This window comes from Chiloscyllium plagiosum, unplaced genomic scaffold (genome assembly GCF_037043375.1).
Source record: "Chiloscyllium plagiosum isolate Xiang-an unplaced genomic scaffold, Cpla_swu_hap1 HiC_scaffold_40, whole genome shotgun sequence".
Lineage (NCBI taxonomy): Eukaryota > Metazoa > Chordata > Chondrichthyes > Orectolobiformes > Hemiscylliidae > Chiloscyllium > Chiloscyllium plagiosum.
The window spans coordinates 32,156,163-32,173,143 of NW_028270178.1; the positions used below are offsets into that span (position 1 = coordinate 32,156,163).

The 16,981-nt window shown below is 46.2% G+C and overlaps 1 protein-coding gene across 3 annotated transcripts in view; it reads left to right on the forward strand.

Moving 5' to 3' along the window:
- Positions 1 to 244: 244 nt before the first annotated feature.
- LOC122544063 (SWI/SNF-related matrix-associated actin-dependent regulator of chromatin subfamily B member 1-like) overlaps positions 245 to 16,981 on the forward strand; it is a 42,087-nt gene continuing 25,350 nt past the window's right edge. For 2 of the 3 annotated variants that reach the window (XM_087981754.1, XM_087981752.1), the window contains exons 1-5: positions 249 to 452; positions 4,544 to 4,655; positions 4,903 to 5,032; positions 6,508 to 6,645; positions 8,321 to 8,448. In XM_087981754.1, the coding sequence (XP_087837880.1) occupies positions 369 to 452; positions 4,544 to 4,655; positions 4,903 to 5,032; positions 6,508 to 6,645; positions 8,321 to 8,448 (592 nt within the window). In that variant the 5' untranslated portion in view covers positions 249 to 368. Of the gene's footprint in view, positions 453 to 4,543; positions 4,656 to 4,902; positions 5,033 to 6,507; positions 6,646 to 8,320; positions 8,449 to 16,981 lie in introns of all 3 variants that reach the window. The other variant, XM_087981753.1, reaches the window with a different exon arrangement.

Sequence of the window (16,981 nt, forward strand, 5' to 3'; positions counted from 1 at the left end):
CACTGACCCTGCAACAGTGCGGTGCTCCCTCAGCACTGATTTTGCTGGTGGGGGTCGGTTTCAGCCTCCCATGTTAGATATTGCCATCCACATTTCTGCAGTCAGGGTCGGTGGGCTCTGTGTTGAATTTGTCAGTGAGCTCCGTCAGGCAGGTTTAATCTAACAGCCTGGCTGCCTTTTCCGGTCTCTCCACTGAACAAGCCTCCTTGGGATAGACTGACAGCTCCCTGTTCCTGGAGGGCTGGGAGATTTTCATTAAGATTCTGCCTGCGTTTCCCCTCTCTCTGTTCCCCCCTCTCTCTCTCTCTCTCTGTCTATCTCTGCCTCTTCCTCCCTTTCTCTCGCTCTCCTCTCTCTTCCCTCTCTCCATGGCGGCCAGTAAAACATTTGGATTGAAACCTGTGAAATTCCAGCTGGAACAAGCAAGCGAGTGGTTCATGATTGGATCGGAGGTAAAGGATCGCGTTTCTGTTGGTATTAAACATCACACAGGCAGGCAGTGAGGGAGGGAGGGAGGAAGAGAGAAGAGGAAGGATCTCCATGACCATTTTTGAGCCAGTGTGGAAAACAATGCCTGAGTTAAGCAGTGACAATGTGAGCTGCTTGCAGACCTTAAACCTGAATCTGGCCCCTTCTGCTGGTTTTGCCTGGGGCCGCCGCTAACTCCTGTGTGTCTTGTGTGTGTCTGTGGTTTTGTGTGACACGTTAAACAGAGGCCAGCTACAGGGATGGATCTGGGTCTGCGGTTCTCACCCTGTGCTGGTGCTGCTGCTGCTCCTGTGAGAGGAGGTGGGGGGGGGGGGGGGGGGGGGGTGGTGGGGGGGGGGGACTGTAACCCAGAGCTTTGTTTACTTCCATCCTCCTGCAACATTTCACTCTCCCTTTGCACTGGCTGTTAAAATCCCTTAACAAAACACCGGCTTCCTCTTCAATGGGCTCTGGCTGCAGATGGTCCCAGCTCAGGCTTTCTCTCTGACCCCTAAACGTTGCTGTCATTGTCCCCCGATTTGGTCGTTCTCTGTCTGTCAGGACCACTTTGTGTGTGTGTGTGAGAGGGAGTGTGTGTGTGTGAGAGAGAGGGAGACCATGCCTCTGTGTGTAGTAAGGTGTGTGTCTGTGTTGTTGTGTGTGTGTGTGTGTGTGTGTGAGCACGATGTGATGTGGCCGTGTGTGTGCAATATGTGTGTCTGTCTGTATATGTGTGTGTGTGTGAGAGAGAGAGAGAGAGAGAGAGAATGCCTCTGTGTGTGTGTGTTGTAATATGTGTGTGTCTCTCTCTGTGTCTGTCTCTCTTTCTCTCTGGTTGTTTTTTAGCCCAATGGTTTCAGGGGCCCCGATACACTGGAGATCTCTGTCTGTGTGAGATTGCGGCCTATCTTCCAGCTTCCACCCTCCTCCCCCAATGATACGACAGAGAGAAGCTGAACTGATACTGAAACAAGGAAGACTTGCGTTTGTATAGCACCTTATGTGATTGTTTTACAGCCAATAAGGTGCACACTTTAGAATGTGGTCACTGTTGTCAGAAATGGAACAGACCACAGGAGGACAGCAAGATCCCAAATGTTTGGTTGTGATCTGTTAGATTAGATTACTTACAGTGTGGAAGCAGGCCCTTCGGCCCAACAAGTCCATGCTGACCCGCCGAAGCACAACCCACCCAGACCCATTCCCCTACATTTACCCCTTCACCTAACACTACGGGCAATTTAACACGGCCAATTCACCTAACCTGCACATCTTTGGATTGTGGGAGGAAACCAGAGCACCCGGAGGAAATGGGGAGAATGTGCAAACTCCACATAGAGAGTCGCCTGAGGCGGGAATTGAACCCGGGTCTCTGGTGTGTGAGGCAGCAGTGCTAACCACTGTGCCACCGTGCCGCCCCTCTGTTTGTCTGTGAAGCTGATCGAGCAATTCAGGTTAAACAGCAAACAATGTGTAATCCTCATTCTTTCATTCAACATAATACCATGGATTCTTCTCATCCACAAGCAGTTTAACAGTTTAGAGACCACCAGGCTAGGCCGAGAGACCACCACACCAGGCCCAGGCCAGCACGCTAGGCTGAAACAACCACGCTAGGCCGAGAGACCGTCACACTAGGCCAAGAGACCATCACGCTAGACCAAGAGATCGCGAATCTGGCCAAGAGACTGCTATGCTAGGCCCAGGCCACCATGCTAGGTTGAGGGGCCATCACACTAGGCTGAGAGAACTCCACATTAAGCCAAGAGACCGCCACGCTAAGCCAAGAGACAGCCACACTAGGCCGAGAGACCACCATGCTAGGCCGAGTGGATACGTCACTGGGTCTGTGCTAAGGCTGGGAGATCGGGCCTGTGCTAAGGCTGGGAGATCAGGCCTGCGCTAAGGCTGGGAGATCGGGCCTGTGCTAAGCCTGGGAGATCGGGCCATGTGCTAAGGCTGGGAGATCAGGCCTGCGCTAAGGCTGGGAGATCGGGCCTGTGCTAAGGCTGGGAGATCAGGCCTGCACTAAGGCTGGGAGATCAGGCCTGTGCTAAGGCTATGAGATCGGGCCTGTGCTAAGGCTGGGAGATCAGGCTGGCGCTAAGGCTGGGAGATCGGGCCTGTGCTATGGCTGGGAGATCAGGACGTTGTTGAGAAGAAACGAGAGAGAAACAAAGAACCACAAGAGGGAAGAAAAATGAAACAGACAGCATCCTACTCTATGACACCCCTCCATGCCATAGATAACACCATCTATGTGTAGCAGCAAGGTCCGGAATCAGAGCGACACAGATTAAAAGATGATCTGCAAAAAAGCCAAAGGGAGGGAGGAAGAGGAAAACAAATGTTCATTTACGTTTACGGTAATTGTGGATCTGAAAGATACTGCCTGAAAGGGCAGTGAAAACAGATTCAGTCGGGACGCAGGGGAATGGGGTCGACCACACAGCAGCCCTGGAACGATGAGCTCCTTTTTTGTTGAACTAACTGTTGGAAATTACACAAATGGTTTGGGTGAACAGTCAGAAGGCCTGGCTGTTGGCACAGAGATCAGGAGGAAAGCGAATGGTGAAGGAAACAAACTGCCTCACACATTGCTAAAGGGCTAGGACATTGCTCAATGCAGAATTCTCATCATGTGCCTGGTTCCTCTTGTCATTTGGAGCATTGGGTTAGTTCTGATCAAGAAAGCTTACAGCATGTGGTCATCATAGTGAGGAGAATTAAATGCCAAGGTCATGCAGTTAAACGGGACGTTGGTGAGGTCACAGCTGGGGTACAGTATTGGTCTCCTTATTTAAAGAGAATGTAACTGCACTGGAAGCATTTCAGAGAAGGATTTCCACACTGACACATGGATGGGCAGGTTGTGTTATGAGGAAAAGATTGAACTGACTGGAATTGTATCCACTGGGGTTCTGAAGAGGAAAGTTGATGTAATTGAAAATATAAAGTCCTGACGGTCTTTCCAGGGGAGCAGCAGGAGGCCATTCAGCCCCTTCTCCTGTTTAATACGATCATGGCTGATCCCATCTTGGCCTCAACCCCGTCTCCCTGCCCATTGCTCCCTTTAACCCGTTACTCTAAACGTCTGTCTGTCTCCTCCCTAAATTTACTCCATGTCCCAGCACCCACCGTACTCTGGGATAATAAATGCCTCAGATTCACGAAACCATCGAGTGAATTAACCCCTCCTTGTCTCTGTTTCTAACCTGCTGCACCTTATCCTGAAACACTGACGTCTCGGTCTAGATCGTCCTGCGTGAAGGAACATAATGTCCGCCTCTGCTTGGTCAACCCCTCCTTTAGCATCTCATTGACTTCAGTTCCATCTCCGCCCATTCCTCTGAACGCCAGAGGGTGTCGAGCCAAACTGCTCAATCTCTCTCCGTAAGGCAAACCCCTCGCCTCTGGGACCGACTGAGGGAACCTCCTCTGAACCGCCTCCAGTACAACTCCATCCCTCCTCAAGTAAGGGAATCTGGAAAGGATGTTATGTCTTGAGGGAGAATCTATACCTTGGGAGCATGCTTTCCAAACATCGAAAATCAGGATAACCTTTTTTTTTGAAAATAGAGGGTCATGACCCCTCAGACTCTATTCCTCAAAAAGCTAAGACTTTGAATATTTTTCGGGCAGAAATAAATTGAATTTTGAGAAGCAGTGAGTTGGGGTGGGGGGAGATATTATTGGAGGGTGGAGACAGGAATTAGCTTTGATCTGATAAATGGGGAGAGCAGTCTGAGAGGTCAAGGGATCTACTTCTCCTAATTCATATGTTGGTAAATCATTTTATTACTTAATGTAGTGTCAGGGTCTGTTGTCACTATAACCCATTCAGTTTTGCTTTGTCAACAGTCACGGTGTAATTGAAGGCTCTGGCCATGGGGTGGTGCTATACAGCCAGCGTCTCTCACTTCCCTTGCACACATTCTCCTTATTTTGGGAACTGTCAGGCCATCCTACATCCTTCCACGGACTGAGGCGAACTCTCGGAAGCGTGGCGGCTTTCTTTTCCCCGCGCGGACGGACGCTTGCGAATGTTTTCTCTCTCTCTCTCTCTCTCTGACAGGTGGGAAATTACCTGCGCATGTTCCGGGGCTCGCTGTACAAGAAGTATCCATCCCTCTGGAGACGCCTGGCCACTGTCGAAGAGAGGAAGAAGATTGTTGCTTCGTCACACGGTGAGGGTGAGGAGTTTCTATTCCTCAGCTTCTTATCCTGGAACTGCTGCGGGATTCGGTCTGGCTCTTCCTCCCCCCCCCCCCACCCCATCTGCGGGATTTGGCCAGGATTCTCCAACACACTCCTTCAGACAGTGTCCATGTGACCTTGGTGTTGGGTGGTGGTGCATGTCATTCAGTCACAGGACCCTCTACGATTGAAAAATCCGAGTAACCAATGATGCATGTCTTTGCCTGCCCTCTCTAGATCATGGCTACACCACTCTGGCCACAAACGTTACCCTGCTACGTGCGACGGAGGTGGAAGAGATTCTGGAAGGCAACGATGAGAAGTATAAGGCTGTCTCCATCAGCACCGAGCCTCCGACGTACCTCCGGTAATAAAACCTACCTTGCGGGGTCTTGGTCCAGTCAGCTGCCTTCAAAATGGGGTGAGGGGGCTTCTCCCCACGGTCTTGGACAAACGGGGTGTGGTCAGAGGAGTGAGTAGGTTCGATAACCACCTCCTGCCTCTGAGCCTGCAGCTTGTAGATCAACGAGGTAAAAACGATGACTGCAGGTGCTGGAAACCAGATTCTGGATCAGTGGTGCTGGAAGAGCACAGCAGTTCAGGCAGCATCCAAGGAGCTTCGAAATCGACGTTTCAGGCAAAAGCCCTTCCCCGAAACGTCGATTTAGAAGCTCCTCGGATGCTGCCTGAACTGCTGTGCTCTTCCAGCACCACTAATCCAGAAGCTTGTGGATCAAGTCCCAGTCCAGCCCCTGCCAGGCCCCGGGATGGTGCATTGATATCAGGGGTTAACTCTCGATGTGGGAGATTCCAACGCACGCCAGTGGGAGGCAATGAGAGCCGTGGGGGGGTGGGGGGGGGGGGAATTCCTGGTACAATGGAGAGAATATCAGAGTCTCAAATTGAACTCTCATTCCACAATCTGGGGCCCGTGGCAGGATTCCCCCAAACATGACCCGGGTCTCTGCATTAACAGTCCAGCGATACCGCTAGGACATCGCCTCCCCCCTTGACCCAGGAGAAAGAGGGAGTGGACTGGATCTGTCGACTTTCTGGAGCTTAAACAATTGAGAGCTAATCCCATTGCAATGTATAAAACTGTGAATTTTTGACGGGTTACCTACCGTGATTCATGTCTGTCAGTCTTTCTCTCACTTTTTCTATGTTACTCTTTGTTTTTCTCTCTCTCTCTGTTTCTCCATCTGTCTTTCTCACTCACTCTGTGTTTCTCCATCTCTCTCTATGTTCTCTCTCTCGCCTTCTCTCCTTCCAAATCTTTCTCCCTCGCTGTCCATCTTTCTGGTGTTTCCTCCTTCTTGTCCCTGTCTGTCTGTCTCACTGTTTCTCGCCCTCTGTCTGTCACCCTCTCTCTGTCTCTCTCTCTCTCTCTCTCACACTTTACCTCTCCCTCTTTCTCCATCTGTTTCTCTCTCCTGATCTCCCTTTCTCCCCAGCCTTATTCTCTTTGGGCTCTTTATTTTTCTCTCTCTGTGACTATCTTCATCTCTCTCTCTCTCCCTCTTTCTTTACCTATCACAGTCTCAGCCTGCATCTCCCTCTCTCTCCGTCTGTGTGTCTTTAATTCTCAGTTTATCTCTCTCTTCATTTTCTGTCCCATCATCTCTCTTCCCCTTTCTCTCCACCTATCTCTTGCGTCCCTCACTATTTTCTCCACGACTAATGTTTCTATCAGTCCCTGTCTCTCTGTGTCAGGTTGTCTCTCTGTGTATGTCTCTCCCTCCCTCTCTTTCAGTCCTACTCTCTGTTTCTGTCAGACGCCCTCTCCCTTTCTGTCTGTCTCCCACTATCTCACTCTATTTTTTTCCTACTTTCCCATTACAGGGAACCAAAGTCGAAGAGAAATAACCAATGGGTTCCCACCCTACCCAACAGTTCACACCACTTGGACGCAGTGCCCTGTTCAACCTCTATCAACAGAAACCGCATGGGACGGGACAAGAAGAGGGTGTTCCCCCTCTGGTGAGTTCGGGCAGGTGGATACCCAGACGGCAAGTAACAGCAACTAGCAAAGAGGTGACACTGTCAGAGGGTCAATACTGAGGGTCAGTGCTGAGGGAACGCCGCACTGTGGAAAGGTCAGTGCTGAGGGAGTGCCACGCTGTCGGAGGGTCTCTAGTTTAAAGTGAGAAGGGAAAGCTTGAAAATGCACCTAAGGGGCAACGTTTTCATACAGAGGGTGGAGCGTGTATGGAATGAGCTGCCAGAGGAAGTGGCGGAGGCTGATACAATAGCAGCATTTGAAAGGGTATATGAATAGGAAGGGTTTCGAGGAATGTGGGCCAAGTGCAAGCAAATGGGACTGGATTATGTTCGGAAAACTGGTTGGCATGGACGAGTTGGACTGAAGGGTCTGTTTCTGTGCTGTACATCTCTGAGGCCTAAGTGAGGACTGCAGATGCTGGAAATCAGAGTCTAGATTAGAGTGGGGCTGGAAAAGCACAGCAGGTCAGGCAGCATCTGAGGAGCAGGAAAATTGACATTTTGGACAAAAGCCCATCTCTATGATTCTATGCCCTCTAGTTTTGGTCACCATACACTAGGAGAAAGGCCTTGTCTATTTACCCTATCCATGCCCCTCATGATTTTTATGAACCTCTGTATGATCACCCCTCAGCCTCTGATGCCCCCAGAGGCGAATGGTGCTGAACATTGTGCAATTGTCAGTGAAAATCCTCACTTCTGACTTTATGGCAAAGCAGCTGAAGATGTCTGGGGCACGGATTCTATCCTGAGGAACTCCTGCAGAGGTTTCCTGAAGCTGAGATGACTGACCTCCAACAACCACAATCATCTTCTGCTATGTAGTGTATGACTGCAACTGTGAGATTTTGACCCCCTGACCCCACAGTTTGACTTGGGCTCCTTGATGCCACATTCAGACAAGAACAGTCTCTTCCTCCTCCTTTCTCTGTCTCTCCTCTCTTGTGTCTGTCTCCTCTCCCTACCCTTTCTCCCTGTCTCATTTCCTCTCTCTCTCTTCCTCTCTGTATGCTCCTCGCTCTTTCCCCATCTATTCCTGTCTCTCCCCATTTTTCTCTGTCTTCCTCCTTCTGCCTCTCTCCATCATTTTCTTTCTGTCTTGCCCTCTTTCCCTTTCTCTCTCTCTCTCCACCTTTTTCTCTTTCTTCCTCTCTATTGCTGTCTCCTCTTCTCTCCCACTCTGTCTCTTGCCCTCTGTCTCTCCCAGTTCTTGTCTTCCCTAGTGTCTGTGTCCCTGTCCCCCTCTGTTCTTGCTGTCTTTCTGTTTCCGTCCCTCTCCCTCTCTCTCTCCCTATCCCTCTCTCTGTGTCTGTGTCTGTCTCTCCCTCTACACCCCGTCTCTCTGATTTCACCCTCTCTGTCTCTGTCCCTCTCCTTCTGTCTCTCTGTCTCTTTCTCCCATCTCTCTCCCGCTCTTTCTCTCTGTCTTTCACCTTCTGTCTCTCTTGCGTTCTCACGCTCTCTCCCTCTTCTCTCTCTCTATTCTCACCCCCTTTCTCTCTGTTTCTTGCCTTCTCTATGTACCTCAAACCCTCCCTTCCCTCTCTTGATGTCTTCCATCTCCCACCTTCTCTGTCTCCCCTCTATTTCCACACATCAGTCTCTCTGTTGGACTCTGTCTCTTATTCTCTCTTTGTCAACTCCGTTTCTGCAGTTTTGATGACCACGATCCTGCGGTTATCCATGAGAACGCCGCCCAGCCTGAGCTCCTGGTGCCGATCCGGTTGGACATGGAGATCGATGGGCAGAAGCTGCGGGACACCTTCACCTGGAACATGAATGGTAATGGGACTACAGTCCCAGCTCTGTCTGGGCCAGCACAGGGTGGGACAGGCCTTCCCAGCAACATTCACATATAACTGCCCCACTGCTGACTGTGACTCCGGGGAACTGGGGGGCAGTGAGCAAGCACTGGCAGCAGATTAAGGACTGATCGACAAATTCAGGGGATTCAAGGAGCAAATCAAAAGCATCCCTGCATGATTTGAGGCAGGTCATGCAGTAGACAGCTTCAAAAGGGACAACAGAACACAACAAACATGCACCCTGGATTATTAACCCAGTAACATTACCCGACGCTATTGTACCCTAGATTATTAACCCAATAACACAACCCTACACGGCTGTATCCTGCATTATTAACCCAGTAATATAACCCTACACTGCTGCACCCTGGATTATTAATGCAATAACATAACCCAACACTACGGTACCCTGGCTTATTGACCCAGTAACATAACCCTACACTGCTACACCTCTGATTATTAACCTAGTAACATAATCCGACACTACTGTACCCTGGGCTATTAAACCATCAACATAACCCTGAAACTGCTGTACCCGGGATTATTAACCGAGCAACATAACCAGACATTGCTTTATCCTGGATGATTAACCCAGTTACATAACCCTACACTGCTGTACATAGGATTATTAACCCCGTAATATAACCCTACACTGCTGTACCCTGGATTATTAATACAATAACATCACACCACACTACTGTACCCCGGATTGTTAAACCAATACCATAACCCTACACTTCCGCACCCTGGATTATTAACCTAGGGACATAACCCTACACTGCTGTACCCTGAATTATTAATGCAGTAGCATAACCCTACACTTCTGTACCCTGGATTATTAATACAATAACGCAACCCTGAACTGCTGCAACCTGGATTATTAACCCAGTAACATAATGCTACACGACTGTACCCTGATTTATTAACCCAGAAACGGTGGCACGGTGGCACAGTGGTTAGCACTGCTGCCTCGCAGCGCCAGAGACCCGGGTTCAATTCCCGCCTCAGGCGACTGACTGTGTGGAGTTTGCACGTTCTCATAATGTCTGCGTGGGTTTCCTCCGGGTGCTCCGGTTTCCTCCCACAATCCAAAGATGTGCAGGTCAGGTGAATTGGCCATGCTAAATTGCCCGTAGTGTTAGGTAATGGGTAAAATGTAGGGGTATGGGTGGATTGCGCTTCGGCGGGTCGGTGTGGACTTGTTGGGCCGAAGGGCCTGTTTCCACACTGTAATGTAATGTAATCTAATCTAATCTAATCTAAACATAATCCCCTGCAGTGCTGTATCCTGGATTGTTAGCGCAGTTACACAACCCTATATCAAGGTAATATAATGCTACACTACTGTGCCCTAGATTATTAACCCACCAACATAACCCTACACTACTGCACCCTGGATTATAAACCCAGTAACGTAACCTTATACTACTGTACCCTGGATTATAAACTTAGTAAAATAACTTTACACTGCTGCACCACGGATTATTAACATGGTAACATAACCCGACACTGTTGTACCCTGGATAATTAGCCCAGTAACATAACGCTATACAGTTGTAGTTGAAAAATGTGGTGCTGGAAAAACACAGCAGGCCAGGCAGCATCCGAGGAGCAGGAGAATCGATATTTCAGGCATAAGCCCTTCTTCAGGAATCGCTATATGATTGTACCCTGGGTTATTAACCAAGTAACATAATCCTACAGTGCTGTACCCTGGATTATTAATGCAGTAATATAATCCTACACTGCTGCACGTCGGATTATTAACCCAGTAACATAATCCTACAGTACAGTACCTGGATCATTAACTCAGTAACATAGCCCTACACTGCTGTACCCTGGATTATTAACCCAGTAACATAACCCAAAACTACGGTACCCTGGGTTATTGACCCAGTAATATAACCCTACACTGCTGTTCCTTGGATTATTAACCCAGTAACATAACCCGACACTATTGTACCCTGGATTATTAACCCAATAACACAACTTTACACAGCTGTACCCTGGATTATTAGCCAATCATATAACCCCACATTGCTGTACTCTAGATTACTAACCTAGTAACATACCCCTACACTGCTGCATCCTGTATTATTAACCCAGTAACATCACCCGACAGTACAGTACCCTGGAGTATTAACCCAATAACATAGCCCTACACTACTGTATCCTGGACTATTAAGATCGTATTATAACCCTGCACCACTGTACCCTGGACTATTCACCCAGTGACATTACCCTACAGTACTGTACCCTGGACTATTGACCCCCGAACATAACCCCACACTATTGTACTGTGGATTATTAACACAGAAACATAGCTCTACGCTACTGTACTCTGGATTATTAACCCAGTAACATAACCCTACATGGCTGTACCCTGGATCATTAAGAAGAAAGTGAGGTCTGCAGATGCTGGAGATCAGAGCTGGAAATGTGTTGCTGGAAAAGCGCAGCAGGTCAGGCAGCATCCAGGGAACAGGAGAATCGATGTTTCGGGCATAAGCCCTAGTTTATGCCCGAAACGTCGATTCTCCTGTTCCCTGGATGCTGCCTGACCTGTTGCGCTTTTCCAGCAACACATTTCCAGCCCTGGATCATTAGCCCAGTAACATAATGCTACACGACTGTATCCTGGATTATTAACCCAGTAACATAATCCTACAGTACTGTATCTGGATTATTTATCCAATAACATAACCCCACACAGCTGTACTCTGGATTATTAACCCAGTAACAATACCCTCCACGGCTGTAACCTGGTTTATTAACCCAGTAATATAAACTGACACTACGGTACCCTGGGTTATTAAACCAGCAACATAACCCTGAAAATGCTGTACCCAGGAATATTAACCCAGCAATATAACCCAACGTTGCTGTACCTTGGATTACTAACCCAGTCACATAACCCTACACCACTGTACCACGGATTATTAAACCAATAATATGACCCTACACTTCCGCACCCTGGATTATTAACCCTGTGACATTACCCTACACTACTGTACCCTGAATTATTAATGCAGTAACATAACCCTGCACTACTGTATTCTGAATTATTAACCCAGTAACATAACCCGACACTGCTGTACCCTGGATTATTAACCCAGTAACATAACCCGACACTGCTGTACCCTGGATTATTAACCCAGTAACATAACACGACACTGCTGCACCTTGTATTATTAACCCAGTGACATAATCCTACACTTCTGTACCCTGGATTATTAACCCAGTAACATAACCCTACTCTGCTGAACCCTGGATTATTAACTCAGTAACACAACCCAACACCATTGTACCCTGGATTATTAACCCACTAACATAACCTACACACTGTACCCTGGATTATTAATCCAATAACATAACCTTACACAGCTGAACCGTGGACTATTAACCTAATAACATAACCCCACATTGCCGTACCCGAGATTATTAACCCATTAACATAGCCCAACTCTGCTGCATCCTGTATTATTAACCCAGTAACATAACCCAACACTACGGTACACTAGATTATTGACCCAGTAACATAACCCTGCACTGCTACACCCGGGATTATTAACCCAATAACATAACCCCACACTGCTGTCCCCTGGGTTATTAACCCAGTAACACACCCCTACACTGCTGCATCCTGTATTACTAACCTAGTAACATAACCCACCATTATGGTACCCTGGATTATTGACCCAGTAACATAACCCTACACTGCTGTACCCTGGATTATTAACCCAGTAACAATACCCTACAAGATGTAACCTGGATTGTAGCTCGACACATTGTACCCTGGAGTATTAACCCAGTAACAACTCTATGTGGCTAGACCGTGGATTAATAACCCAGTTATTTAGCCCTACACATTGTACCCTGGATCATTAACCCAGTAACATAATCCTACACTACTGCACCCTGGATTATTATTTCAGTAAAATCGTCCAACACATTGTACCCTGGATTATTAACCCAGTAACATAACGCTACATGACTGTACCCTGGATTATTAACCCAGTAACATAATCCGATAGTACCATACCTGGATTATTGACCCAGTAACATAACCCTGCACTGCTGTACCCCGGATTTTTAACCCAGTAACATAACCCAACACTACGGTACCCTGGACTATTGATCCAGTATCATAACCCAACACTATTATACCCTGGATTATTAACCCAGTAACAATACTCTACACGCTGTATCCTGGATTATTAACCCAGTAACATAACCAGACACTATTGTACCCTGGCGCATTAACCCAGTAACACAACCTACACACTGTACCCTGGATTATTAACCCAAAAACATAACCCCACACTGCTGTACCCTCGACTTTTAACACAGGAACATACCCCTACACTGCTGCATCCTGTATTATTAACCCAGTAACAAAACCAAACACTACGGTACCCTGGATTATTGACTCAGTAACATATCCCTACACTGCTGCACCCCAGATTATTAACCTAGCAACATAATCCTACCGTACTGTACACTGGAGTATTAACATAGTAAAATAACACTACACCACTATACCCTAGATTATTAACACAGTAACATAACCCTACACTGCTGCACCCCAGATTATTAACCCAGTAACATAATCCTACATGACTGTACCCTGGATTATTAACCAAGTAACATAACGCTATATTACTGAACCCTGGATTATTAACCAAGTAATATAACCTACACTATTGTACCCTGGATTATTAACCCAGTAACATAGCCCTACACTACTGTACCCTGGATTATTAACACAGTAACATAACACTACACTATTGTATCCTGGTATATTAACCCAGTAACACAGCCCTACATGGCTGCAACCTGCATTATTAACCCAGTAAGATAACGCGACAGTACGGTACCCTGGGATATTAAACCAGCAACATAACCCTGAAACTGCTGTACCCGGGATTATTAGCCCAGCAACATAATCCTACATTGCTGTATCCTGGATTATTAACCCAGTCACATAACCCTACACTACTGTACCCAGGATTATTAACCCAGTAATATAACCATACACTACTGTACCCTGGATTATTAACACAGTAACATAGCCCTACACATTGTACTCTGGATTAATAACCCAATAACATAACCCTACACGGCTGTACCCTGGATTATTAGCCCAGTAACATAACGCTACACAACTGTATCCTGGATTATTAACCCAGTAACAATACCCAAAACGCTGTATCCTGGATTATTAACCAGTAATATAACCCAACACTATGGTACCCTGGAGTATTAACCCAGTAACATCACCCTACACTACTGCATCCTGTATAATTAACCCAGTAACACAACCCAACACTACGGTACCCTGGATTATTGACCCAGTGACATAACCCTACAAGGCTGCAACCTGGATTATTAACCCAATAACATAACCCCACTCTGCTGTACCCTATATTATTAACCCAGTAACATACCCCTACACGGCTGCTTCCTGTATTATTAACCTAGTAACATAACCCAACACTACGGTACCCTGGATTATTGACTCAGTAACAGAACCCTACACTGCTTTAACCTGGATTATTAACCCAGTAACATAACTGTACACAGCTGTACCCTGGATTATTAACCCAGTAACATAACCCCACAATGCTAGCCTAGATTATTAACCCAGTAACATATCCCTACACTGCTGTACCCTGGATTATTAACCCAGTAACATAACCCTACACGACTGAACCCTGGTTTATTAACCCAGTAATATAACCCTACACTGCTGTACCCTGGATTATTAATCCAGTAACATACCACAACACTACGGTACCCAGGATTATTGATCCGACACTGCTGCACCCTGGATTATTAACCTAGTGACATAATCCTACACTACTGTACCCTGGAATATTAACGCAGTAACACAACCCCTATACGGCTGCAACCTGGATTATTAACCCAGTAATATAACTCTACACGACTGTACCCTGGATTATTAGCCGAGTAACATAACGCTACATGACTGTACCCTGGATTATTAGCCCTGTAACATAATCCGACAGTATCATACCTGGATTATTGACCCAGTAACATAACCCTGCACTGCTGTAACCTGGATTTTTAACCCAGTAACATAACCCAACACTATTATACCCTGGATTATTAACCCAGTAACAATACTCTACACGCTGTATCCTGGATTATTAACACAGTAATATAACCAGACACTATTGTATCCTGGCGCATTAACCCAGTAACACAACCTACACACTGTACCCTGGATTATTAACCCAAAAACATAACCCCACACTGCTGTACCCTCGACTTTTAACACAGGAACATACCCCTACACTGCTGCATCCTGTATTAATAACCCAGTAACAAAACCAAACACTACGGTACCCTGGATTATTGACTCAGTAACATATCCCTACACTGCTGCACCCCAGATTATTAACCTAGCAACATAATCCTACCGTACTGTACACTGGAGTATTAACATAGTAAAATAACACTATAGTACTGTACACTGGATTATTAACTCAGTAACATAACCCTACACTGCTGTACCCAGGATTATTAACCCAGTAACATAACCCTACACTTCTGTACCCAGGATTATTAGCCCGGTAACATAACCCTACACTACTGTACCCAGGATTATTAGCCCGGTAACATAACCCTACACTACTGTACCCAGGATTATTAACCCAATAACATAACACTACACCGCTGTATCCTGGATTATTAACACAGTAAAATTACCCAATACCACTGTCCCCTGGACTGCTAACCCAATAACATAACCCGACACTGCTGTGCCCTGGATTATTAACCCAGTAGTATAACTCTACAATGCTGTACCTTGGATTATTAACCCAGTCATATAATCCGACACTACTATACCCTGGATTATTAACACAGTAACATAACCCTAAACTACTGTCCCCTGGAATATTAACCCAGTAACATAACCCTACACTGCTGTACCCTGGATTATCAACCGAGTCACATAACCCCAGATACTGTATCCAGGATTATTAACCCAGTAATATAATCCTACACTACTGTAACCTGGATTATCAACACAGTAACATCACACTACACTACTACACGATGGATTATAAACCCAGTAACATAACACTACACTACTATACCCTGCGTTATTAACCTGTAACATTATCCAACACTACTGTTCCCTGAAGTATTAATGCAGTAATATAACCCTGCACTACTGTACGCTGGATTATTAACCCAGTAACATAACCCTACACGGCTGTACCCTGGATTATTAACCTAGTAACATAATCCTACAGTACCGTACCCGGGATTATTAACCCAGTAACAATACCCTACACGCTGTATCCTGGATTATGAACCCAGTAACATAACCTGTCACTATCGTACCCTGAAATATTAATCCAGTAACATAACTCCACACTGCTGTACCCTGGATTATTAACCCAGTAACATAATCCTACACAACTGTCCCCTGGATTATTAACCCAGTAATATAACACTACACTACTGTCCCCTGGAATATTTACCCAGGGGACAGTACCTACATAACCCTACACTACTGTACCGTGGATTATCAACTGAGTCACATAACCCTAGAGACTGTACCCAGGATTATTAACCCAGTAATATAATCATACACTACTGTCCCCTGGGTTATTAACCAGTAACATAACCCTGCACTACTGTCCCCTGGATTATTAACCCAGTAACATAACACTACACAGCTGTACCCTGGTTTATTAGCCCAGTAATATAACCCTACACTACTGCACTATGGATTATAAACCCAGTAACATAACCCTATACTACTATAACCTGCGTTATTAACCCTGTAACATTCCCTAACTGTTCCCTGAAGTAGTAATGCAGTAATATAACCCTGCACTACTGTACACTGGATTATTAAGACAGTAACATAACCCTGAAACTGCTGTACCCTGGATTATTAACCCAGTAACATAACCCTACATTGCTGTATCCTGGATTATTAACCTTGTAACATAACCCTACATTACTGTATCCAGGATTATTAACCCAGTAATATAAGCCTACACTACTGTACCCTGAATTATTAATACAGTAACATTATCGTACACTACTGTACTATAGATTATTAACCCAGTAATATAACCCTACATGACTGTACACTCGATTATTAACACAGTAACATAACCCTACACTGCTGCACCCCAGATTATTAACCTAGTAACATAATCCTACACTATTGTACCCAGGATTATTAACCCAGTAACATAACACTACAGTACTGTACCCTGGAATATTAACCCTGCAACATAACCCCTGCACTGCTGTACCCTGGATTATTAACCGAGTTACACAACCCTACATCACTGTACCCTGGAATATTAACTCAGTAATATAATGCTACATTTCTGTATCCTGGATTATTAACCCAGTAACATAACCCTACGCTACTGCACTCTGGATTATAATCCCAGTAACATAACCCTATACTACTGTACCCTGCATTATTAACATAACCCTATACTACGGTACCCAGG